Below are 27,589 nucleotides of genomic sequence, written 5' to 3'. Positions count from 1 at the left end.
CCTCTGTTCAGGTGTGGTTTCATGGACTTATGCACATGCTACTTTCCCGATAGGCTCCACATTGAACATGAGTAAGTCTAGGTCAGCAAGCGGGCTTAAATGAACCTTTTCAGTTCTACGATCTTGTCCGAGATTAGAATTTTGAGAACAACATTCTAATGATAATCTCATGGTGGTTGCTGGCCATCAAAAAAAGATCATAGGCCCTTTTCACATCAGCCATTTTGTCATGTCATTGCAAGGTAAACACAGGTGTAATAATTATAATACAATAATTAAGGCCTAATTGAGGGTTCCCTACCCCATCCTTTGTACCAGTAGCAATCAAACTACAGTTAGGCTGACGGTGGGCAAGGACCAACTTGGCTGAAGAATCATGAGCTGGAGGACTTGATAACTTTTACTCTTAACTATTTAACACATTGCACAGACTCTGGCTCACCTTGCACAAGGACTCATTCATTTACTAGCACCTTGGATCTTACTTGTATACACACATTTATATGTATTCTTAATCCACTTAATCTTTATTTAAACCAGGGTAGACTTGAGTATTGCACATTGTAGAGTTGGCTATATATATGTACACAGGGTTGACTTAGGATAGAATCTATGATACTTAAGGGTGTTATCAATAGTTACATTGTCTTATATTTATTGCATATTTTATTGTTCTTGATCTACCACACCTTTTATCATATTTGTATTTCTATGACCCTACCTGTATCTCACCTCCCCTGTGCTGCTATGACCTCTGAATATCCCCAAGGGGATTAATAAAGATGCTCAGTTACCTGTGTAGGTACAGCAGGAGAGTGGCTGTCTATATTTCAGCATAGAAAACACAAACGCACTTTGACACATCCATACCATACCTTTTTGTAATGGATGATTTATTGCATGTATATACATTTTATTGTTGATGTTTTTGCACAATATTTGTGTTGAACATGTTAATTAATTAAAGGTGCTATAGATCAAATTTGTATGTAGAGTAACTATAAAATGTTTAATGAATTTATCATTCTGTGAACATGAACATGTTGTGTTCATGTATCCCCTCGCCTACTTCTCATTTCCCCAGGTGGAATGCACCCGATTGGATGCTCTAGTGCAGGGCTATTCAACTGGCGGCCCGCGGGCCAGATCCGGCCCGCGGAATGATTCTGACCGGCCCGCCAAAGATTACATGATAAAAAAAAAAAAAAAATTAAATATGTTTTATTATATATTTTTTTTTACTTTTTTTTTTTCATGTCAACGTTAACACGCACAATTGAGCCAAAAGTCACTCAATTAATGACAGATTTCATTGATAAATTGAGGGAAAACTTTGCAAGTTTATTTGATGAATTTGACATGTCCAGATAATTGATGCATTTTGTGAGCAACCCATTTGCCAATGTAGCTGCTATTTCCACAAAAGGACAAGAGTTCCTTGCATCACTTCACATTGATGAAGGTCTCCTGCAACTTGAAATAATTGACATGCAAGCATCATCTGCTCTGAAGCAGGCACTTGAGAATGAATCCACCACAACATTTTGGATAAAGTGTATTCATGTCAAGACATTCCCCAAAATAAAAACGCTGGCAATATCTGTGCTAACAATGTTTGGCTCAACATACACCTGTGAATCCAGTTTCTCTCACATGAATGCCATTAAAACAAGCAACCATGCCTCCTTGACAAATGAGCATTTGCATCACTGTTTGCGGGTAGCCCTCACTTCCTATGAACCCTCTTTCTCTGCCATTGCCCAGTCAAAGAAGTGCAATCGCTCTCATTAGATGTGTGTATGTAGGCTAGGCCTGTCTGCCCCCCACCCCCCCTGATGTTTGAGAGTTAAGAGTCGACAATAAGTGCTAATAAGATGCTGTGATTTGCTGTTGTTGCACAGACATGAAGCACTTTTTCATAAGCTCAGCTGCACTATAAATGTGTTTTTTTGTTCAAGTGTTGATGTTAGAATGTTCATATGCACATCATGCACTTGTTTGTTTTTTATTTTATTTTTTTATTGAAATGTTGAAGAGGAGATGTTGCAGTTGTTGCACATAAATGAAGCACTTTTTATGAAAAGTATACTACTTTTGCAATGTAGTTAAAGGGGATCTTATAAATGGCATTTTTCAGTGTTTAGCATTGTTTCCTAGCTATGTGGACTGATATTAATTTGATCTATGTCTCTAATTCTCATATTGGCGCATTCTTCCAATTCTCCTCTCACAATATTCACCCTCACTGAACTGAGTCATCTGAAAATGTGCTGATTTGTGATGTCAGAGAGACACTGCTGCATGATAATCAGCTGAGTTTCCACACAGTTCCCACAGTGGTTGGAGCCCAGGCTCAAAACATGTTTTTGAGTACTTGATTAGAAATACAAAACAATGGATTAAAAAAAAACATATTACAGAGGTGTTCCATAAACCCACAGGAATTGTGTAAAAGTGCCCAAATAGTGAAAGAAATAGTAAAATAGTTCCCCTTTAAATAAAAGTTGTGAAAATGTGGTTGCGTGTTGTGTCAAGTGTACATATATTCATAGCACGGGGAGGCGCCGTGGCAGTCCGGCCCCTGGCCCCTTGGGTTTCTGACAATGTGGCCCCCTGAACAATTTAGTTGAATAGCCCTGCTCTAGTGTGACCTACTGGCTAAATGTTATGTATATCACTCTCATACATGCCTTGCCCTAGTGAATCCATTTATCCACAATGTAGAATAAAATGTCAAATATTTCAAAGGTGGTGTTTACAATTTTCTCCGACCACAGAAATACTGTCAACCTGGTCACTCTACTGACCAGGGTGGTGGTGAACCTTCAAGCAAATACCAGGGTGTGTGTGTGCGTTGTACGTGCCACCTCTAACCCCTAGAGTCTGATTGCTGAAGCTCTCAGTGTGAAGATTCCAGTCTGTATGTTCACCAACATTAGTAGAGTTCTTGCACAGAATGTTTGTGTACTTCTCTTTCTTCCAGGATGGCTGCCTGTAACCATTGGTAACCACTTTCAAAAGAAAATGCCTAATTGTTGTGCAGTGGTAGAGTTGGTAAAACACTGGAAAAGCATGATATTACTGTTCTACTGACCTCTTTATATGATCTAATAATAGGAAACCAAATTATTACTTTAGTTGATATATTTCTCATATATCAACTGTTGTTTCTTCCATTGCCATGTACCAAACAATAGTTACTTACTATGTTACAGGCAGCCATGTGCAAACTATGCCTGATTAACTAGAATCGTTGAATTGTGACACACCTTCCAAAATTATAATTTTTAACACTTTAAATGGACTGAATTGAAAATGAATTGATCCCCAACCCCGCTCTCCCATATTCTCCTTCAGAAAACTCAGGTTCATATCTGGATAGGCAGTGGTTATTTCTGATCAAAAGACAACATACAATTAAGTCAATGTACTGCAAGTCCACCCGACCACCACCGTCAAATAAATAAAAGGCCTATTGAACAAATAAATACAACAACCATCCACCATTCTACATGAAGGCAATGAAGAGTAAAAAATGTGAAGGTGGTACAGACACATCCTCTTAAAATGAAGAAAAACAAAACATTTGATGACAGAAATAGAGTCACAGAAGACTTACGTTCACACTGCAAGCCTTAGTGCTCAATTCTGATTTATTGCCTAGATCAGATTACATTTTTTAATGTGGCAAATATCAAATTCCAGTGTGAACTGGTCACACCCCTGAACTGACCCGCGTGTGCAAACAAACAATAACGAAGATGGACGTTGCCGTCTTCCATATTTGTATTCAGTGAATTGTGATGAATGTCAATCCAGTCGCACACGTCACATGAATTCCATGAATCACATGATTACGTGTGATTTGTGTTGTTCACACATTAAAAAATAAATACATTTAAAGAAAACACATCCAAGTCACATATGACCAAAAGAAATATCAGATTTGGGCCACTTTTGCCTGCAGTCTGAACGCAGGCTAGATGTTTGTCAAGATTGGATGAGAGTATTAGCAAACACCAACCGCCTGATTCTCTAACTCCACTGTCCAAAATAATTTATAAATCCAAAGCACGTCAGTCTCCCAGTGACCAGAGAAACACACTGTGTGAACGCCTTTGTGTCACTTTAGTCCGTTGACAGAATGTCCTTCAGTCAAACATGAAGATCCGTCTAGAAATCCATAACATCAAGCCCTGTGCAGTGAGAGCTGGACACACTCCTACCCTGGAAGAGCAATTCCCCCAGGTTTCTTAGCAGCTGCAGAGGGTGTGAGGTAGGCCTGTCCCAGAGGGTGTGAGGTAGGCCTGTCCCTGACTAAGGATATGTATAGTCGTCTTTGACTGGCCAAAATCTGCCGATAGTCGACTGGTCGTTTATTTTTATTTTTTTGGGTCGTTCTATTTGGGCTGATGGGAGTTCTTAATGTCTGAAGGAGTCGACTGAAGGCTTCTTGTCCTCTGCAAAATCATGCAATGGGTCCTCTGATGGATACATCTTGATATTTGTCTAGTGTGTTGATTAGATGGGTGAAATCCTCTTTCAGTGCCCCTGTGCCCGTTTTCAAAGAGGCATGCGCACCATTAGCGTTAGCCACGCTTCTAGGGCTCTTTGCTTTTGGAAAGAATGATCCCAAAAAAAGAAAATATAATATATATATTAAAAAGGGTTGGCAGTCGACTGGGTCTCATTTCGATCGATTAGTCGACTACGTCTCATTTCGATCGATTAGTCGACTATTCGACTAGTCGACTATTCGACTAGTCGAGGTCAGCCCTAGTGTGAGGGTGTGTGGGTGTGTGTACTGGTATACGAGTGTGTGCTAGTCATTGGTTGTGTTCTTCAATCCCTGCTTGGAGGCACCAGGTTGTTACTGTTTGATATGAAACCACCAGGTTGTTGTTATTGTCTCATCTTATATTGATATGAAATCACCAAGTTGTTATCGTCTCATCTCATCTTATCTTATATTGATATGAAACCACAAGACAGTTTGCAACTAAAAGTACAGCTCAAAAGAACAAACCAAAACATTTGTTTACATGGACACAGTATTCCCAATATTGGTTAATATTCCAGTTACGGTCCTGGTAGAGATTAGAGCCTGACCAATACTGGATCTTTGGAGTTGATGCCGGTACCGTTTTTAAGGAGTTTTAAAATATTCCGATAACGATACATCAGCCGATATTCTTCATATATACATTACAGTATATACTTTTTTTTTCATGTAGTCCCACACTTCTTCAACCCTCAGCAATCTGTAAACAAAATGTATTAAAAAAGTGAGACATTAACAGAATAATATTTCAGCTGGAACCAAACTAGTTTGCATTGCCTGTTCTATTCTATATTCTAAATAGCTTAATCGTCACTAATGATGAATGTATCTTCATATTTAGATAATAGGTAGGTATTAAAAAATTAAAAATAAAAGAAATCCCAGATGATTAAATCACTTCCAAAATGTCTGATGTCCTCTACTAACTTTAAACCACGTATTCTCTCTCATCAAGCTAGCTATGATATTCATGCAGACAGTGCTGCTGAGTCTGCTGAGAGTATTGTAAACAATGACTGACTTCTATGTAAACGCTCTGCTGGACTAACTGATGACAAATTAACCCAAAACCATTTTTATCTGCATTATATTAAAAAAAATTAAAAAAAATTTGCCAACCAATCCGCCGACACCGATTTGCCTGTGATAGGTCAATAATATTGAATAATGGGTTTGGCTCCAGTAGAGATATGGTGTTTATATATATTTATTACATGGCGTTTTAACATTCGCCGAAATGCTTGATTGTGATTGGTCAATAGCGCTCGTCAGAGGTCCGTTATTACTCGAGCAATAATGACCGATGTGTGCAGCTGTAGCAATCAAGCCCACTGACACACACTGCATCAGTGCAGCCAATCAGACACACCTGCCGGCTGCTGGCGAAGCTGCCGGCGATGACAGAACAGAACTGTGTCTGCATTTGGTCTCGTCTTGTCGATGGTGTAAAATGAATTAGGTATTGTTAGTAAGTTAGCCAAATACGTTTAAAGAACACCTCGGCGAGGCGCCTCTGTGTTCTAAACTCTGTGTCGGTCAATTATTTTGCGACAATGACCTCGTAGCTATACATTATCCCTTACATATGCCTCTTCCTAACCACATCATGAAATTATCTGTATGTTCCCAATATCAGTTTAAAAACCCTATCGACCGCAAAACCCAACAGTAGATGGGATGAAGTTATTTTTTTAAATTATTTTTTTCTTTTTACATGCCTGGGTGCTCCTCCTTATGTCTTAACAGATCCCAGCTGCCATTCTCTGCTTTCTCACAGCGTCATGTGCATAGATATATATAACTAGATGGTGCAAGGCGGAGTCTCCGGCGTAGTTCACCGGCGGCCATCTTGTCACAGGCAGCACGCCTACTAATAACATCAAAGACGGAATATTCGAGAATCCCAGATAATATCAGAATATTAATGTTGAAATAAATGCACTCATGAGAAACATGACTTGAGTTGTCTGTATTTAAAAGGTTGAATCTGTAATCCAATCAAATGCCGACCTCTAGGCAAAATAGCCCCTCTTGATACTGCACTTTGTTTAAGTGTGGGTTGGGGTCGAGTGTGGATAGGGGAGGGGCTGCTACTGCTGGCCACACCTCAGACTCTGACAAGGGAGATCTAGATATTATATAGCTACAATATGTATTTATATATAGATATAGCTAAAATATATATATATTCTTGATTTATGAATCCACCTTTCAGTTTAGAGGTATGTCAACTCATGTAATCTTACATCCTGCAAATTTAAGGCATTAATGCAACAGTATCAAAGTTAATCTTCTGCAGATCGGGAGAGCAACGAATTCTGTAATAATAATGTTTTTGGAGCAGCACTCTGTGTATATATATATATATAGCAGCTTATTATGCTGTGCATTTCTTAAAACCTCTTGGCAGAGTCTGTGGTGTGGCCAGCAGTAGCAACCCCTCCTCTATACCTTCTCAACTACAACCCACACATCAGACCAAAACTAAAACATGTCAATAAAATGCAATACCAAACTGGGCTCTTTTGGCTGCTGTTTGATGTCATTACAGCTTCTACCTTTAAGGAGAATGAAATTGTATACCCCTGCTCCATATGCAATCGACTTTTTGCCACAACGTTGGTCAAATTAAATTGATTGCATGTGGGGCAGGGGAGTGAGTGATTTCATTTTCCCTACCTGTATACTTTTGCCAGTAATCAACAGCCCCTCATGAACTCTACCTTGGTGTGCGTTTCTTCCCTGTATTTATTACTCTGGATATGTCCTATCATTGGGCAGCGAGACGTGAGTGGAGTGATCGGTCACATGTCGTTTGATATTATTACACGTTATGCACGCTTTGCACTTCATTGGTTTTGCTTTAGCTCTCGCCGCAAAGTCCTTTTCATTTCACGCACAGCTCCTCACTCAGCCCCTTGTTGGCCCTGTTGGGTCACATGATAGGCCGCGGCTGTGTGTGTCCCCCCCCCCGGGTTGAACTACAGAACACACAGCCAGTGGGCTCACTCCCCCGTTAGACCGCCGCCTGTCCCATCAGGCTCTGCTTTCTGAGCTGCTCCTGTGGCTCTGTGCGTGTCTCTAGGAGGGGCTGGGAGGGGCTGCTGGATCTCCCCGTGTCTCCTCCTCCTGCGCCTCCTCCTCCCCCTCCTTCACTCTCCTCTGCTCTTCCCCCATTGTCCTCTGCCTTCTGTTTCTCCGCCTTGGTCTTGAACCTCAGCCCGTGGCCTGTAGTGTGGACAAGTACAGATGGCAGATGAGAATGACAGGATGTGAGAGTGCTGCTCCAAAAACATTATTATTACAGAATTGGTTGCTCTCCCGATCTGCAGCATCTCAAAGTAGAAAATAGGGCTGTACCGAATAGTTTGAAGCTTCGATCATAATGTTGACATTCAAATTCTAAATCAACATTCGAATATACATTTTTTTATAATAAAAATTTTTTTGTTTGTTGTTTAAACCAATGGGGTTTTTCTTCACAGTTGCAGATAAAGATTAGGCTACACTAATATTATAGTATTATACCTGCGCAGGATGTATGAGATGTGTATTGAAATACTGTGCCTCAGTTGATGCAGGGGCGAGACATGGCAAATACACACAGCGGCCAGGTGGAAAACTCGATCTGAGTTGGGCTCGTGGATTTTCACTTGATCTTAAAAATAAAAGAATTTGCCCCAATTTCGGTTGTGACCCGTAGTTTGAGAACCGCTGGGTATACACCACAATCACATTTTTATTTTTTAGATTTATTTTTAGCGTTTTTCCAGCTTTATTGGTCAGACATGACCGACAGAGGAGAGGGAGAACGGGAGAAGATGTGGGGGAGGACATGCGGCAAATCCGTCCGGGAGCAGGAGGCGAACCAGGGTCTACCGCGTAGGTCTGCGTCGCAGTATGACGTGCGCCACTGGGGCGCCCTACAATCACATTTCTACGTGATACACCACAATCTAATGTCTACGTTAGACACCACAATCTAATATCTACGTTAGACACCACAATATAATGTCTACGTTAGACACCACAATCTAATGTCTTCGTTAGACACCACAATCTAATGTCTTCGTTAGACACCACAATCTAATGTCTACGTTATACACTACAATCTAATATCTACGTTATACACTACAATCTAATATCTACGTTATAAACCACAATCTAATGTCTAGTAAGTCTCTCCCTGAAGGGACTGGACTCACCAGCACAGTCCTGCAACTAAACAGCAGCTTGGTAAACTGGACTGCATGTATCATTGTTCCATTGTAAAACTATATTCATGAAGGAATATGGATATTCTTTTTCATGCATCACCTAGCCAAATTACTATATAGTTACCAGCAACGATGTTGGAGAAAATATATGCTTAAGTCGTTCTTGCGAGGCAGCGGTTTCCTGGGACGTTACATGCTGCACCTTTAAACAAACGTCAAGGTTTACCTTCTGTGCACGCTGGTATTCTTTTCTACCAGTGGGAGGGGCATCTTTACAGAGTGATGTTGTCAAATCCCCAACAAGCGCTAATCCACACTAATCATGCTGCATATGAATGCAAAATATCAACACATCATTTCAGCTATATTCAAGCCCAACTACACATCATGAGTAGTGCCATGTTTTGACAATAGCATTGTGCGTAGTTTTTTTTGTGTCTCCTATTTTCAGGCTGGTGTTTGTCCTGATGTCAACCAAATCAAATCTGATATGGCATCCTGGCATCGCCGGTACGCTGATGCTGGTGAAAACTCATCCACCAAAAGTAATTTCACCAGCTGAATTTGAAGTGTGTGTGTGTGTGTGTGTGTGTGTGTGTGTGTGTGTGTGTGTGTGTGTGTGTGTGTGTGTGTGTGTGTGTGTGTGTGTGTGTGTGTGTGTGTGTGTGTGTGTGTGTGTGTGTGTGTGTGTGTGTGTGTGTGTGTGTGTATGTGTGTGTGTACACTGACTTGGACAGTCGGCCACCTCCTTGTAGGCTTTCTTCTTGCAGCAGGCTCGACACAGGTTGAAGACACACTTGTTTCCCTACAGAGAGAAAGAGAGCAGAGTCTGAGACCAGGGAGCAATACATACCACCACCATCATCATCATCTACCCTTCATATACCACCATCCTCTACCATCCTTCCCTCAAAATGTACTACTTCTATGCCTCAGAAATGGGCATGGAGAGCCTCTCTCTTAACGAATCAGGGTGCCTCTCTCTGCACGAATCAGGGTGCCTCTCTCTGAACGAATCAGGGTGCCTCTCTCTGAACGAATCAGGGTGCCTCTCTCTGAATGACTCACGGTGCCTCTCTCTGAATGACTCAGGGTGCCTCTCTCTGAATGACTCAGGGTGCCTCTCTCTGAATGACTCAGGGTGCCTCTCTCTGAATGACTCAGGGTGCCTCTCTCTGAATGACTCAGGGTGCCTCTCTCTGAACGAATCAGGGTGCTTCTCTCTGCATGAATCAGGGTGCCTCTCTCTGAATGAATCAGGGTGCCTCTCTCTGAATGAATCAGGGTGCCTCTCTCTGCACGAATCAGGGTACCTCTCTGCACGAATCAGGGTGCCTCTCTCTGAATGAATCAGGGTGCCTCTCTCTGAACGAATCAGGGTGCCTCTCTCTGCACGAATCAGGGTGCCTCTCTGAACGAATCAGGGTGCCTCTCTCTGAATGAATCAGGGCGCCTCTCTCTGAACGACTCAGGGTGCCTCTCTCTGAACGAATCAGGGTGCTTCTCTCTGCATGAATCAGGGTGCCTCTCTCTGAACGACTCAGGGTGCCTCTCTCTGAACGAATCAGGGTGCTTCTCTCTGCATGAATCAGGGTGCCTCTCTCTGAACGAATCAGGGTGCCTCTCTCTGCACGAATCAGGGTGCCTCTCTGAACGAATCAGGGTGCCTCTCTCTGAATGAATCAGGGCGCCTCTCTCTGAATGACTCAGGGTGCCTCTCTCTGAACGAATCAGGGTGCTTCTCTCTGCATGAATCAGGGTGCCTCTCTCTGAATGAATCAGGGTGCCTCTCTCTGAATGAATCAGGGTGCCTCTCTCTGCACGAATCAGGGTACCTCTCTGCACGAATCAGGGTGCCTCTCTCTGAATGAATCAGGGTGCCTCTCTCTGAACGAATCAGGGTGCCTCTCTCTGCACGAATCAGGGTGCCTCTCTGAACGAATCAGGGTGCCTCTCTCTGAATGAATCAGGGCGCCTCTCTCTGAACGACTCAGGGTGCCCGTCTCTGAACGACTCAGGGTGCCTGTCTCTGAACGACTCAAGGTGCTGGGGGCGGGACTGTGGCTTTCACACGGGAAAGCGGCTTCTGTAGCTGTAATTCACTTTCAACAAGAGTAGGATATCTGGAGGGTGAATTAGCCAGATTGAGTGGTGTGGCGAGGGAATTCCATCACAAAATATTTGCTGAACTGCTGTGTTTCATCATTTCCATGGCGACTTGTCATTAATAATAATAATAATGGATTGGATTTATATAGCGCTCTTCTCTGACTGACTGTTGCTCTGACTCAGAGCGCTTCACAGAGTCCATTATTCGTTCATACACAGTCATACCGGTGGTGGTAAGCTACAATTGCAGCCAGAGCTGCCCTGAGGCAGACTCACGGAAGCGTGGCGAATAATCAACGCCTACGGCCCCTCCGACCACCACCAACATTCATTCACATGCATACACATTCATACGAGGCAAGTAGGTTAAGTGCGTATGTTGGCCTGCCCATGTGAAGGGCTTTCCCCACTATTGAGCCCCAACGTGAGAGACGTTTCATATAATGCGAGGGAGGAAGTGGGATTTTCTTTTTTAAATCAACCATAACATTTTATTGGGTGGATTTCTTTTTTGTTTGTACGCCACCAAAAGCCAAGAAGAAAATGCCATATTTGTCACTTTTATTTCTTTAAATCTTTTGTACTGGTACAAAAGCTGTATTATATGTCTGGCTAGTGGGAAGGTAAGAAAGAAAATACTATTTGATTTCAAATAAAGAAAATGTATTTGCTGATTTAGTTTACCTTTAACTCATTCCCCGCCAACAACGAGTTTACTCGTGGCAGTGTTGCCCACCCTTTGAAACCTTATATCTCACCCTGTGTTACACTTAAATCCCTCCGGGCGCTAAATTTAGACGGAGCCGAGTAAATCGCTTCATCCGACTTCTAAATGCATCGCATCTGGCACACTCAATCCATAAATTGTGCCAAATTATGTCAGGGACCAGATGGAGACCAATACTGGAAATCGCGATCAGACAATTGGAATATTATTTTTGGAATAGCCCCGATCAAAGGTAAGTACTATCTGACATCAATTTCACCTTGATCCAACAATGTTTTCATATCGATCCAGCTGATCAGCGTGTGTAGTTTTCAAAACGGATGCCGTTACTGGCAATCAAAGCATCAGAAACGCCCCCCCTTTCATGCATTCATGATGAAACATAATACCTATTAAATACATTTGATTTGGAAATAGTAGCGTGTCCAGGGATGAAACGCCAATGCTTTTAGTAGAATTCACGTAGCGCCCTATAACTCAGCTTTCCAGGAATTAGCCCGGATCACTCCGAAACTATACTTATATTCACCACGGGATAACGCGCAAACGTATACATGATTTTTTTTTTTTTTTTTTTGCATCTTGGACAGAAGATAGTTACTGTCAAATGACCATAGTATTGTATCCATAGCTAGAATATAGAATATAGATATAGCTCTACAAACAAGGTGACGCACCCCTATCTATAAAGCGTGGCCTAGCTAGAACAGGATGAGGAAAATCCCCGGCGCTGAATGAGTTAAGATCTATAATGTAAGTATTAATTTAAATTCTACTTATTCATTATTCAAGTGGCAAATAAATGATCAAAACTATAGTAGGCACGGGCGGTTAGGTGGCCGAGCGGAGATTGCGTTCGTCACCAGCCCCGGAGCTGTGAGCTGGATTCGCCTGTTCGAATCCAGCTCACAGCTCCGGGGTTGTCACCAGCTTGGCTGGCCGTCTGCACTAATACAATTGGCTGTATTAGAGGGTGGGAGAAGCTGGCGGGGTGGGTCCGGGTCGTTGTAAACAGCGACTCCTACAGTTCGGTCGGGGCGCCTGCTAAGCGCGGATAGGACTCGAGGGGGATAGTGTGGTCCTCCCACACGCTACGCCCTCTCGATGAGAATCCGCGCTGCCAGGTGAAAAGAAGCGGTGATTGGCTGGACGTGTGTCGGAGGAAGCACGTGGTAGCCTCCACTCTCCCAGATGATCTGACTGTGGGGGGTAAGTGCGCAGCGACCAGGAAGGGACTGGGAATTGGCATACGACTAACATTGGGATGGGAGAAAATCGGAGGAAAATGGAGGGGGAAAAAGACCAATAATAAAAATAAAAAAAAACTATAGTAGGCATGTAGTAGAAGTAAAATCTCCTTTAGATCCAAGCTTCCTTCCTGGAACACTGGCTTAATGACTGACTATACTGTATGTCCAATAATCCATTTTATTGTATGACGTCCCTGATCATTTAATCACATGTTTTTTGTTTTTGTTTTTAAAAAGAAAATTACAATTTCTTTTAAAAAGTGGCCAAGCTGTTATTCCATCAATGACGAAAACTCAGGCCGTGCTTTAGCTCCGCCTATTCTATAAACCTATACATTCAAAACATTTTAAATGATCTTAATTACATCAATATTGTGCTGTCAGAAAAGTATTATTTTAGAATGTGAGGTATTTACCTACCATGTTTCACAACAAGGAAATGCCCAAGAGAAAGTATTGTAGTTGAAATCTAGTATTTTCCCCCAGCAAATCTCTTAGTTACAACTAAATTGCATCAGTAAGGCTGTTGTATCTTCATACGCGACAAGACTTTCGTTTACCTGCCCTTTGCTCCCTCTAGTGGTCAGAAAATAATCATTGCAGCTTTAACGATAATCACCTGCCATTTCATTACAATCACTTATCGCTTGCGACCAAAATGCCGAAAATCGAAAACTATGAGCGAGCGCCAGCCGAGGCGGCCTGGAGGGGGTCTGGACTCTCACCTTTGGGTTGCCACACTGCTCACAATTGATGTACTTTGCTGCAGAGGAGACATGAAGAGAGACATGATGTCAGCAGCACTGCCAGAGGATTTCATTCACCATGATTTGAATGTTTGTGATGAGGGGTCTTTGGTTGGTATGGCAACAAGACATCCATAACATTAAAAAAAAATAAAAAAATTTGATGCTTTGGGATGCATCAATATGAATGTGGACATCCAACTAAATAGATCTGTAAAATTGATAATGGTGTGGAAGTGAATCAATGAGACGAGCAGACGGAGTATCGAGTCTCTGAACTTTACTTCCAAACAAATCCAACAGAACCAAGGTACAGCCACACCCTTAAGTCAACTCCCTCCTGTCACTCAATCAGTGTCCATTCTGAAGTGAGACACCTCCATCTAGTGTCCACCACAATGGAAACTAATGTTTATGTTTGTGTAATTAATTTATAAACTGAACTTGGGTGTGAGATTTGAATTGCACATTCAATAATTGACTGAATCAATCCCATCACATTTTGTATATGTTTCAAAATCGAGATTACATGATCAAGGATCAAATGTGTACCTAAATACTAAGAACCATATTGATGATAGACTGCTGTGATGTCATGTGGGTCATGCGAGGAGTCCCACAACCAATTAAATGACGTTAGCTAGCTAACTAGCAATATCCCAGCGATGTGGCAGTCCTTACATCAGCCTTTTCTTTGTTGGCGGGATTCAAGGTGGGATTCGTTGATGGCCTTCGAGGCTTATATGTTTCCCCACTCGAAATGCTGGAATATGTGTGGTCTCAAACTATTGAGATGCTAGGGCAACGGTATGGTGTTTAAGATGGGAGGGTTATGGCCGGCTGCGTTGCTAGGGTGATGGTATGGTGTTTAAGATGGGAGGGTTATGGCCGGCTGCATTGCTAGGGCGATGGTATGGTGTTTAAGATGGGAGGGTTATGGCCGGCTGCATTGCTAGGGCGATGGTATGGTGTTTAAGATGGGAGGGTTATGGCCGGCTGCGTTGCTAGGGCGATGGTATGGTGTTTAAGATGGAAGGGTTATGGCCGGCTGCGTTGCTAGGGCGATGGTATGGTGTTTAAGATGGGAGGGTTATGGCCGGCTGCGTTGCTAGAGCGATGGTATGGTGTTTAAGATGGGAGGGTTATGGCCGGCTGCATTGCTAGGGCGATGGTATGGTGTTTAAGATGGGAGTTATGGCTGGCTGCGTTGCTAGGGCGATGGTGTTTAAGATGGGAGGGTTATGGCCGGCTGCGTTGCTAGGGCGATGGTATGGTGTTTAAGATTGGAGGGTTATGGCCGACTGCGTTGCTAGGGCGATGGTATGGTGTTTAAGATGGGAGGGTTATGGCCGGCTGCGTTGCTTTGTGGATCCTCACATGACATCACAGCAGCTTCATTAGAAAACTCCATTACACTCCGGTTACTTGAGAGTTCTTTGGTACATTTCAAACTAGATTTAATTGACCAGACTAACCGGCCCTACTCACGTTTTTGCTCGGGGCAGAAGTTCTTTTTGGGGTTGCGGGCTTTCTTCTTCTGTTTGTTCTTGGAGAGAGCATCCATGCTTCCGTCAGAGTCCTCCAGCGCCCTCTTGTGGCACACCAGCTTCTTCACCTCGGACTCCTGCCTGTTACCATTGGCAACCGGCTCCTTCGGCCTGTGAGAAAACGTTGGTCATTGATAGGATCAACAACACATGCAACCTTTTCTTTCCCCACCTCTACTGGATTGATCAATGATTGTTTCAAGACTATGGACTGATACTATGGACAGGTAAATAATGAATATGGATCCATGTAAAGGTATGGATTTTTACTATATCGTAGGGGTGTAAAGGTACACGTATCCGTACCAAACCGAACCGCTTCAGTGTGTACCGTACCGTACCGAACGGCTGTAGTGTGTACCGAACGAATACAACAGTATGTTAATGGCCCACCGGGGGCTGTTTTTTTCACAATCTAATATAATAATAATTTTTTTTATTTACATGTCGATTATTAATTTCAATATAGAATATTCGTTGACAGCCCTACAAGTACAATTAGTTACTGCACAGTAGACTGCACACTACATCACCCCTGAGTGGAGCCAAACTTTCCCCCACTGTACCGAAAACCCGTACCGAACCGTGATTTCAAAACCGAGGTATGTACCGAACCGTGGTTTTTGTGTACCGTTACACCCCTACTATATCGTCATCCACAATATATTCATATTGTAAATAATATACATAGTTATTTTTAGGTTAACTCATTCTGCGCCAGTCACGAGAAAAGTCGGGTTAACTCGCCAACCGTTCAGCAACAAATCACGAGAAAAGTCGGGTTTTAATCGTTATTTCTTTGATTAGCTATATCCATTAATTTTTCATCCATCCAGCCTGATGTTATCATTGGGAATGGGTCTGAGCTCGCAAAAGGGCAAATACCGCCGCCTACGCCTTCCAGCCGGTATTGCACTCCATTAGAAATGATGTAGTTTCTTTTCTGGGCCGATCTGAGCCATGCAGGCGGGGTTTAAATACTCCGGCAGGACGAGCGTTTACAATGATACATCTGCGATGCTGCCCCCCCCCCCGCTGCCCCCCCCCCCCCCTTCATATGAAATGCCGGACAACGTGGGACGGACCTCCGCGAGCAGTATTTGGAATGGCGATCAGATAATTGGATTATTTTGTTTGCATTACATCAGAGACAAGGTAAGAACACTATATATCAAATCTTGCGTTGATCTGATATTTCTTTCTCCCGCGATCGAAGCTGTGTGTGGACTATGTTGTGCTTTTTACCGTTGGCTGCGGTGGGGGAGGGGGGGGGCGAGCGCCCTGCTACAAGCCCCATTTCATGGGTGCATGAGGAGACATAATAATGATAATCTAGCGTTGATTTCAGGAAGATTCGATAATCAGGCGAAAAATGACAACGTGATAAGTGGATTCCACTAAAACGCTATTATCGCGTCTTTTCCTGGGATTACTAAGAATCACCAAAACTATACTCATATTCAAAACGGTTTAAATAGGAAATGTACGGATGAAAAAACAATCTGTTCCAGAAGCAACTCACTGACAATCGACGGTGTTATTAGACCCATAGCTATAATATAAGATATATTTTAAGCACCGCGCAAATTTCGCAGTCTCCCCATTGATTAAAGCGATGGCGTTCTAGCCAGAAGGTAGACAGCGACCCCTGGCGCTGAATGAGTTAAAAAATACATAAATAGATCATATTGAATGAAATAGCGCCATGACAATTGTATTACAACATAATGACAAAAACTATTTGAACTGGAAAAGTAAATGTCACAAAATACCATTATCCTATCAAAACTAAGAAGGATATGGTGATGTGATATTTTGGCCATATCGCCCCGCCCTTCGCCACAGTTACACTTTCACTTTAATTTCAATGTGATTTTTGTGGGTCTACAGTACCGTTTCCTGCTCTACCTCTAAATGTAGGTCTACAGTACCGTTTCCTCTACATATTTCTGGAGTGTTCATTGTGGCATAGATTGCATCTAAACTGTAGAATTGCAATCACAATGAGAGTCTGACAAGTTGGCTCTCTGACCACAAAGCAAGCATTCAGAGAAAAGAAATAGCAACTTGAATGTCCAATACTATAAGTTAATGTATCCCAATGTGATCAGATGATAAAAGTGGTCATGGGGGGGGAAATAGAGGAGGAGAGAGAGGTAATTGGAATCAACACCTGACAGAAATGGTCACTCACACTGGCCTGATGTACGGCTGGCAGATCCAATGGGGGAAGGGCAGGTCTCCCTGCTTCTGACCCACTTCCTCTCCTCGGGCTATCTCCTCCTGGAACGACAACACTGCGTTGTTATGGCTCATATCAAAGACCGTACACGTTTCTACAATGATAAGACCAGTAAGGGTCAGTAAAATGTCTAAAATGGGTTCCTCTTTTACCTACTGGGAGACAAATCATACTGTTGTAGCACTGCCTCCTATGGCTGAAATTCTTCAGTTAGAACAATGGGGCTGTTGTCGTATCCTCGTCACATGTTTCACACCAAGAGGCTTTTCTGAAAGGTATAAGGCTCTGGAACATTTGCAGTTCTGTTTGTCATGTTTGTAGTTCGCAATGTCCAAGACCATGATATTTTATATATTATAATATATATAATAATAATAATAATGATATTTGTAACTGAGGGGTACAATTCCCTGACTGTATTGATAAGTATGGTATCATTAAACCACTACCGCTTTATGTACTTTAATTACTGGCCATACAGTACATGATATATAAATATGGTGAACACTTCCCACAATAAATCGGTTCCACACAAAGTTATAATTAAGTATTTATTGCAGCAAAAGGTACATAATATACTTCTCTATTATACTTTGGATGCTCTTGTAAGGCAAAGGAATGTGCGTAGGCAAATCAATAATGAATGTCCATTCTCTGGTTACGCAGGAGGTAATTATACGACCTGAATCTTAGGGAATTATATCTATGGTGCACTGGTAATATATAGCGGGAGATACTGAAGGGTCCCCCCGGTTGTAAGCCAGCAGGGGTAGAGGATCTGTCGGTAGTAGAGAGTCTGGTCAACGATGACTAAGGAGACTCCAAGTACAGGAGACGGTGCAATAGTCTCTTGATCCACAGACGAATACAGCTGTTCTCCGTAGACTGTAGCTCCACAGTGAAGAAAGCTAGCCTGCCTCAGGCTCTCTGAGGCGCAGACTCGACGTGGCTCCTCACAGGGTAAATCCCACACACGTGTAGGCGTCGGCGATTCTCCGCTCCATAAATCACAGGACCAAAACAAATATAATCCAGCCGTAAATGGCTATGCAGTCGTCGGGTAGATTAATCCAGTGTACATGTCCACACGGTCCTCGTCTAGGTCTCCTCGGGTGAAAGCGCCATGAAAGCAGCCCAGCCTGGATAAGCACTCTAGCTGGTACGAGGAAGCGTTGGTGATGCTGGTCACTGTAGAACTTTAGCCGCACGATACACTATACACAAATAGACTATTACTGACTTAATAGAAATATGTCGCACTCGACGGTATAGCGCCAAACTCTGACACTTCAGTTATTAATTCGCACGCGGTCTCAATGCTCTCTTTGGAGCCAAACAGGCCATACTTCACCGCACGGAGTATCGTGGGTGAGGCTTCAACTTTAGTTCCTAAGTGCTTCTGTATTCACCTGCGCCATATTTATATGCACAGCGAACAATCTAGTGCCAGCCTCATTTCTGTCTCGTATTCTTGGGCAAGGCCGGGCATGTACAGACATGTCTTGACGGTGGCTTTGAACCTGACTCTGGAGGCATGGCCCTGGCGCCTGTGGACCGCTGTCCAATAGGAGAATGAAATATTATGGTCTGTACTAGGCTAAAGGGATATTCCGTGTATATGTACAAGGAATATACAAGGGATATCAAAACGATATACAAATACTATGCAATATATATCAATCAATAAATATATATATTCGGTTTAATCTGATCCTTTGTAACAATATTCATCATCAATAAATATTTATGGTTCAACTAATTTCCCTAATACATAGTTCTTAGCCTGGTCTGATGGCTGATGAGACAAAGGAACCAAGCATCATTTAGATTAGCCACAATAATTTGTGTAACTGAGGGGTACAATTCCCTGACTGTATTGATAAGTATGGTATCATTAAACCACTACCGCTTTATGTACTTTAACTACTGGCCACACAGTACATGATATAGATATGATGAACACTTTCCCACCATGAAACCAAGTCCACACAAATGTATAAGTCGAATATTTAATATATAGCAAAGGGTATATACAACGTTCACTTAATGACATTTATGATTTGAATGCACTTGTAAGGCAAATGAGTATTCGTAGGCAAATCAACATTGAATGTCCAATCTCTGGTTACGCAGGAAGCAAGTATACAACCTGGTTCTTTAGGGAACTATAGCGATGGTACTTAAATGATTATAGCTGGATACACTAAAGGGGGGTCCCGCTGGTTGTAAGTCAGTAGGGGGGGGGGGGGGGGGTTAGGAGAGCCGCTGGCGATATCCCATCTGGCCAACGATTTCTTGGGAGAATTCAGAGTGCTGAACACGGTGCCCACAGAACCTTGGTCCACAGATGAATACAGCTGGGCCCTCTTGTAGACGGTAGCTGCCGGTCCACAACGAAGAGACGTGAGGCGACCTCACTCGGGTTAGAGCGCCGTCTCACCTGGACTCCTCTCGGGGGTAGTTCCAACACTTACCAGTGTTGGCTGTTATCCATGGCATAAATCAAAGCACCCAAAGCAAGTAGATAATCCAAGCCGTGTAGGGCTCGCCGTCGTCCGGGTAAGGTAATCCAATGTGCAGGTCCACTCGTCCTAGCCCAGAACTCCTCGGATGAAAGCACCACACGTGGTCTGCCCAGCCTGGTTAAGACTCTAGATAACGCGAGGAAACGATGGGGGTACTGCTCACTTTATAACTCTAACCGAACGATGCACCATACATAATAGACTATTATTAACTTAATAGAAATACGTCCCACTCGACGGTATAGTGCCAAACTATGACAATTCAGCTATTAATCCACACGATGTCTCAATGCCATTCTGAGGCCAAGTTGACCATACTGCACCACACGTGTATCGTGGGTGAGGCTTAACGTCTTGCCACTAGGTTGGAGGGTAAAGAACTAAGGGCTAAGGGACTAAAAAGAAAGTTCTACTTTACTTGCGCCATATATATATGCGCTGTGAACAAATAGTACCATTCGTATTTCGCCAGACGTATTCCTACGCGGAACCGGGGCTAGTAACGACATGTTCGTCGGCACGATTGAACTTGAACCAAGGGGCTTGGCTGCTGGCGCCAGGTTCTTGTCCAATGAGAGAATGAAACTATTATGGGCTGTTAGTAGACTAAAGGGATATTCAGTGTATATGTACAAGGAATATACAAGGGATATCAAACGATATACAAATACTATTAAATATATATCCATAAATAAATATATATATTCGGTTTAATCTGATCCTTCACAACAGCCGCCCCCTAATTAGTCCCACCTAATTAGCTAAGCAGAGACAGATTAACCGCACTGTCTACCACTCAAGGTCCGCTGTAAGGGTCAGTCAACTCACAAAGTCGTGGGGTCATGGTCGTCATCGATAGTGTCTGGGAGTCTGGGCAGTTCTATTAGCCTCGCCACGGGTCGTGTGTAAGTTCGCCCTTGGACGAGCACCTCAGCTGCTCGGACCTTGCCATCGGCACCGGTGATCACTTTGCTTACGCGGCCAGCCGGCCACATAGCTCTGGGTAGTGACTGGTCGATAATCATGACGACTGTTCCTTCTGTCAAATTGTCTCTCTCTTTTACCCACTTCTGGCGGGTCTGTAGAGACGGTAGGTAGTGGAGTAGAAAGCTGTTCCAAAACTTGTCAGCTAGTACTTGACTGTACCTCCACATTCTTCGGCCGTTCGCTTCTTCAGGCCTGTACATTGTCTGGGGTAGCGCGGGGTCCAGCCGCTCCATCAAGAGTGTGTTGGGGGTGACTGGGTCGACATCTGCTATATCACTGGAGACGTAGCCGAGGGGCTTGGAGTTCAATACTCCCTCGATCTCCGTGAGGACTGTCATTAGGACTTCTTCCGCTACAGTCTGGGCCCCAAGCACGGCGTACAGGGCTGTCTTTATAGAACGTACTTCTCGTTCCCAGGTTCCACCGAAGTGGGGTGCGTTCGGGGGATTAAACTGGAAGTCAATCTGGGATGGAGCGAGGTGGGTCTTAAGTTCTGGGCCCATAGCTTGGAAGCTCTCTCTCAGCTCTCTTTCTCCGCCTTTGAAGTTTGTCCCGTGATCAGACAACAATGTAGACGGTTTTCCTTTCCGTGATGTGAATCTTCGGAAGGCCATAAGGAATGAGTCTGTGCTCATGGTTGGAAGGAGTTCGATATGTATCGCTCTGGTGGTCATGCATTTGAATACAATACCCCACCGCTTCTCGGTTCCTCTTCCTTTCTTTATATACAACGGGCCAAAACAGTCCATGCCTGTGGAGTGGAATGGCTTGTCGCCGAGTCGGAGGCGACAGGGGGGTAGGTCAGCCATCCGGGGTATGCTGGGCTGCGCGCGCCACTTTCGGCAGTCTAGACAGGTTCGCTGGAAGCGTCGCACTGCTTCTCTCCCTTGAAGTATCCAATAGCGACGTCTGATCTCCGCGAAGACTCTCTCTGCTCCTGCGTGGTGTACATCCTCGTCGTATTTCTTTATGATCAGCTCTGTGACCTTGTGTCGGCTGTTCAAGACTATCGGGTACTTAACGTCATCCGGTAGATCGGGGGCTCTCCGCAGACGACCACCCACTCTGATGAGATTATGGGCGTCACTCTCGGGTGCCAGGTGGAGCAGTCTGCTGTCTGATGGGACGGGCTTTCCTCCCTGTAGACAGTCTAGCTCGTCGGGGAACGAGTCTCTCTGGGCTCGTTGTAGTAGAAGAAGTTCTGCTTCTTCGTAGTCAGCTGCTGAAATGTCGGCAGTGGGCTGAATCTCTGGGTGGTGCCGCAGAAATGTCTTTAGTTGCGCACTCTGTAGGGTGAGGCAATCATCTATGTTGGGGTCTGTGGAGGCGACTGTGCTCAGTCCATAGAACATAGGTTTCTTGTTCTCAGCCTCCTCTTTACTCGCTTCCCGTGGGGTGGGCGTAGGCCACTCTTCTTCCGGGAGCTTGAGGAACTCTGGTCCGTCACTGTAGATGTTGCGACGGGTGAGGTCATCTAGGGACATTCCCCGGGTGATGACGTCAGCTGGGTTGTGTTTGGTGTCCACATACCGCCAGCTCGCTGCTTCTGTTAACTCTTGAATCTCTGTGACTCTGACTCCCACGAAGACCTTGTATCTGCATGAATCAGACTTGATCCATGTGAGTACTGTCGTGGAATCTGACCACAAGATTGTTCTTTGCACCGGGATGGTGAGTTCACGTTGGATTAACGTGGCTAGATGCGCTCCTGCTAGGGCTGCGCAGAGCTCTAGACGCGGGATAGATTGTTGCTTTCGTGGGGCTATTCTTGAGCGAGCCAGGATGAAAGCGATGTGTATCTCTCCTCCCTTCTCTTGGGCACGCAAGTAGGCCACAGATCCATAGGCTACTTCGGAGGCGTCACTGAAGACGTGTAGATCCATCTTGCATGTCTCTGGCCTCACTGTGAGTGGGAAGTAGCTGCGGCGTATATTGACGCCTGGGAGTGAGCGGAGTTCCGTCTCCCACTCTCTCCATGTGGAGGCAAGGGGTGCGGGTATTGGGTCGTCCCAGCCCTGGTCCTTGTCCCATAGTGCTCGTACAATCATCTTTGCCCTGGTGGTGTAAGGTAGAATACATCCCAACGGGTCATATTTTCTGGCGAGTGTTCTGTACACACTCCGTCTGGTGGTCGGTATCGCCGTCGACCTTCCCTGCTCCGTGGTCAGGGGTTTGTGTCTATAGTGGAGCGAGTCTGTTTTGAAGCGCCAGACTAATCCTAATGTCATTTCTTGGGCTTCTCCTGGGATGGTCGCCATCCAGGTCTCGCTGCTGGCAGCCTTGTCCGCGGGGGAGAGGCTGCGCAATACGTGCGGGTCGCTGCTGGCCCACTGCCTGAGATCAAAGCCGCCTTTGATCAGGGAGGCGCGTAGCTTGAGTAGGAGAACCTCGGCTTCTTCTTGAGTCGAAACGCTTTGTAAACAGTTGTCCACGTAGAAACTGTTCTTCACACTGTGTCGGACCTCTTCATCTGCTGCTGGGTCCTCTGCGACGTGTTTCTGTAGTGCAAATGTAGCACAGCACGGGCTGCATGTGGTTCCGAAGGGGAGGACTTCCCATTGGTAGATGGCTGGGTGCTCATCTCCGGTCCTCTCTCTCCATAGGAACCGCAGTAGGGGCTTATCCTCCTCCACTAGTCTCACCTGCAGGAACATCCCTTTGATATCCCCGCTGATAGCCACCTTGTCCTGGCGGAAGCGTAGTAGCACGCCTAGTAGAGAGGGGCCGAGTGTGGGGCCGGGCAAGAGCTCTTTATTCAGATTTTGGGATCCGATCTGGTAGCTGCAGTTAAACACAATGCGATCCTTGCCGTTGTGGTGGACCTTGTGGTGCGGCACGTACCATGATTTGGTCGTCTGATCGGCCTCTTTAATGTCAATCTTTGTCACGTGTCCCGCTGTGATTAGCTTCTCAATCTCAGCGCGGTACACACTCTCTTGAGCGGGGTCTTTGGCTAGGCGCCGCTCTGTGTTCAATAGATACCGCTCCGTAGCGTCTTTCTTTGCGTGAAAGGTGGGCATTCCCTCTCGCCTCAGGAGTGGAGTTGCGTATCTCATCACTCCGCCGACTGTGACTCTCTTTGTCCCTTGCTCGAGGAGGTTTATGGCGTAAATGTCTTCTTTAGAACGAATGTCTTTCTTTTCGTTCTTAAAGGGCATTGTCTCTAGTGTCCATAGCCTCTCGACATGCTGCAGGAGAGTGGTGTCTTCTTCTGTCACTCTGGAGTGGAGGCAGCTAGTGGCTGCTGTTCGGTTAAGAGATTTAGCGAGGGGGCCTTGTAGTGTCCATCCTAGGCGGGTCTCGACTGCTGCAGGACAGCCTGTCAACAGTCTATCGGGACTATGAGGTCTGCATGGTCGGAGCCTATCAGCAGGGTCGGGGTGGCGCGGTCTATGAGCGGGATAGGTAGTTGACGCAGGTGCACATATTTATCCATCAGCTTGGCGATGGGGTAGGTGTACTGTGATAGTCCTATTTCTTGGCTGGTGAAAGCATTTGTAATCCTATACCGTCGCTCTGGCTGCCCGTTTGCTGCGATAGTGAAGGAGACATTCTCGCCTTTTATCGTCTTTAAATCTCTTCTTATTGTCCGAATCGTCATTTGGTTCTCGCTCCCCCGCAGTCCCAGCTGGGCCGCGGCGGACGCGAGCAGGAGGGTCTTCTCTGACCCGTCATCAAGGACGGCGTAAGTGTCCATGACTTTATCTTGGTAGCTCAATGTTACACGGACTACCTTTAAGAGCACTTGGGCGCCGCTGCTGCTGGCGGGGTCAATGTACATGACACTTGCCTTTGTGCTGCTCGATGGTGCAGGTGCAGGCTTTCTTCTGTTACTGTCGTGTAGGACATCTAGGTGGGCTCCGTCACACCGACTGCACCTCTTCTTTAGGCGGCACTCGGCTGCCATGTGACTGCGCGCACATCGGTAACAGCGCCTGTTGGACTTTATCCATTGACTCACTTCTTCTGCATTCATCTTTGTGAACAGGTCACATTGTGACAGCCAGTGTTCCTTCTCGCAGTACGGGCACACCATCTTCCACTTCTCTTTTCTCGAGGGGGTACTGTGGTTCTTACTGCTCGGTACTGATTCTGATTGGTGCATGACGGTCACCGATCTTCTTCCATCGTTTATTCCCCTGGGTCCCTCTCTGGAGCTTGGTGTGCTCTGCACGAACGTATCCAGTCGTAAGCTGCTGACTTCTCTCACCAGGAAGTCGGCTAGATCGAGGAGGGATGGTTCGGGACCGTTAGGATCACGGTGGTCTCTCTGCCGCCTAAAGCGCTCTTGTCTGGCGGGTGGCAGCTTCTCTAAAATCCTCTCGACGTTAGAGTTGGCGTATAGCTCGTGCATACCCTTTTCTCGTTGCGCTCCCAGCATCCCTACCAGGGACTGCACTTTTATAGACAGGTCGTCTAATGAGCGATTGTCTGTTGCTGGGGGTAGGCGGTCAATATGCCTTATCTCTTGGATTACGTAATCCCATATACGTCCATATCTCTGGTCCAGCGCTGCTAGAGCCGCGGTGTATGGGGTCGTAGAGGTGGCATAGGCTAGCGCTATATTGTGCGCTCGGGGTACTTTCAGGTGCTTCAGTAATATTGCATACTTGTGACGTTCATCAACGACATCCACCATCATTGTCTCTAAGCACATTCGGAGCTCCGTGTACTGTGCCCGATTCTCATGGGTGAAGTCTGGGATGGTCGGTGTGGCAATGTATGACGCCGTGGATGGCTGATACATCGGCGAGCGTTGGGGGAGAGGCCTCCTAGGCGAGTCTCCTCTTGCGCCTCTCTGTGGGCTGGTACCGGCAGGGTACCATGGCCCGCTGGTCCAGGTGCTATTCCTCGGGGCTGGTCGTGCGTCGTGCTCACCCGTGAATAGAGTCGGGGGTCTGTAGCGCAGCGCCGCGGGGGTATAGCCTGGGCTGTACTGGACCTCCTGGTCCGGTGGAGTACTGTGCTGTCGTCGGGCTTGGTTCTCCTCCTCTCCCTCTTCTTCTTCTATCAGGTCCTCTAGATCCTGTAGTCGTTTATTTAGCTTCTCCGCAGTGTATGCCGCTCCTTCCTTGTAGCTGGGTCTCGCTTGGACCGGTCGGGGAAGGGGGTCTGCGGGGGGTATATGCTTGGTCTGTTGGTCAAGTTCAGGGTCGCTTGCTCGGTTAGGAGACGCTGCCCTTGACTGTTGTCTCGACGAGTTCCTTGAACCCCTGGCGGAGGGAGAGGGTGTTGCCTTGGTGATCAGCTGCTCCATTAGCTGCGCTTGTAGTCTGTTGCGCTCGGCTTCGCGCTTGATGAAAGCGATGTCGCGCTCTGTTTCGCGCTGGATGAGAGCGAGGTCGCGCTCTGTTTCTCTTTGGGCACCGGCAGCGGCACGCTGGGTGTCTGCTCGGTCTCTTGCCATATTCTCTTACGTCTGAAGGCGTCTCATCTCCAGGCGTATGCGCTCTTCTTCGTTCCGTTGCTGTGTCTGGAGTCGATCGCGTTCACCCTGAAGTCGATCGCGTTCACCCTGGAGTCGATCGCGTTCGGTAGAGGCTGTCAGGCTGACGAGGAACGCCTGTGATAGCATCCTCTCCGCTTCGCTGGGGGAAGACGGTTGTAGAGGTGAGCCGCTCCTGGCTGTACTCGTTGGGGAGTCCTGGAGCTCTATCTCCTCGGCGCTCTCCTCATCTTGTTCCGTGCAGAGTTCTCTCTCTGTAGGGTTGTCTTCCTCCCGGGGCTGGTCGGGGACTACTTCTTCGGTATTGGCGGGGGGTAAAGGCATGTCAGCTCCCTCCTGGTCCCCACCGTGAGCTTGGTCAGTTACATTAGAACCCACTAGGGCCTCTGTGGTATGGTATCATTAAACCACTACCGCTTTATGTACTTTAACTACTGGCCACACAGTACATGATATAGATATGATGAACACTTTCCCACCATGAAACCAAGTCCACACAAATGTATAAGTCGAATATTTAATATATAGCAAAGGGTATATACAACGTTCACTTAATGACATTTATGATTTGAATGCACTTGTAAGGCAAATGAGTATTCGTAGGCAAATCAACATTGAATGTCCAATCTCTGGTTACGCAGGAAGCAAGTATACAACCTGGTTCTTTAGGGAACTATAGCGATGGTACTTAAATGATTATAGCTGGATACACTAAAGGGGGGTCCCGCTGGTTGTAAGTCAGTAGGGGGGGGGGGGGGGGTTAGGAGAGCCGCTGGCGATATCCCATCTGGCCAACGATTTCTTGGGAGAATTCAGAGTGCTGAACACGGTGCCCACAGAACCTTGGTCCACAGATGAATACAGCTGGGCCCTCTTGTAGACGGTAGCTGCCGGTCCACAACGAAGAGACGTGAGGCGACCTCACTCGGGTTAGAGCGCCGTCTCACCTGGACTCCTCTCGGGGGTAGTTCCAACACTTACCAGTGTTGGCTGTTATCCATGGCATAAATCAAAGCACCCAAAGCAAGTAGATAATCCAAGCCGTGTAGGGCTCGCCGTCGTCCGGGTAAGGTAATCCAATGTGCAGGTCCACTCGTCCTAGCCCAGAACTCCTCGGATGAAAGCACCACACGTGGTCTGCCCAGCCTGGTTAAGACTCTAGAGGAAACGATGGGGGTACTGCTCACTTTATAACTCTAACCGAATGATGCACCATACATAATAGACTATTA

The 27,589-nt window shown here is 45.6% G+C and overlaps 1 protein-coding gene across 1 annotated transcript in view; it reads right to left on the bottom strand.

Moving 5' to 3' along the window:
- Positions 1-1,542: 1,542 nt before the first annotated feature.
- Positions 1,543-27,589, bottom strand: part of dus1l (dihydrouridine synthase 1-like) — a 165,206-nt gene continuing 139,159 nt past the window's right edge. The window contains exons 10-14 of the mRNA XM_084329603.1: positions 17,352-17,440; positions 15,099-15,268; positions 13,590-13,627; positions 9,508-9,583; positions 1,543-7,789 (exon numbers count right to left, since the gene is read on the bottom strand). Of these exons, the coding sequence (XP_084185729.1) occupies positions 7,578-7,789; positions 9,508-9,583; positions 13,590-13,627; positions 15,099-15,268; positions 17,352-17,440 (585 nt within the window). The 3' untranslated portion in view covers positions 1,543-7,577. The remainder of the gene's footprint in view (positions 7,790-9,507; positions 9,584-13,589; positions 13,628-15,098; positions 15,269-17,351; positions 17,441-27,589) is intronic.

Source organism: Notolepis coatsorum (assembly GCF_963971535.1).
Source record: "Notolepis coatsorum genome assembly, chromosome: 14".
NCBI classification, from domain to species: Eukaryota; Metazoa; Chordata; class Actinopteri; order Aulopiformes; family Paralepididae; genus Notolepis; species Notolepis coatsorum.
Note: the sequence above shows the minus strand (reverse complement) of the source record. Positions and strands in the feature narration are given on the sequence as shown.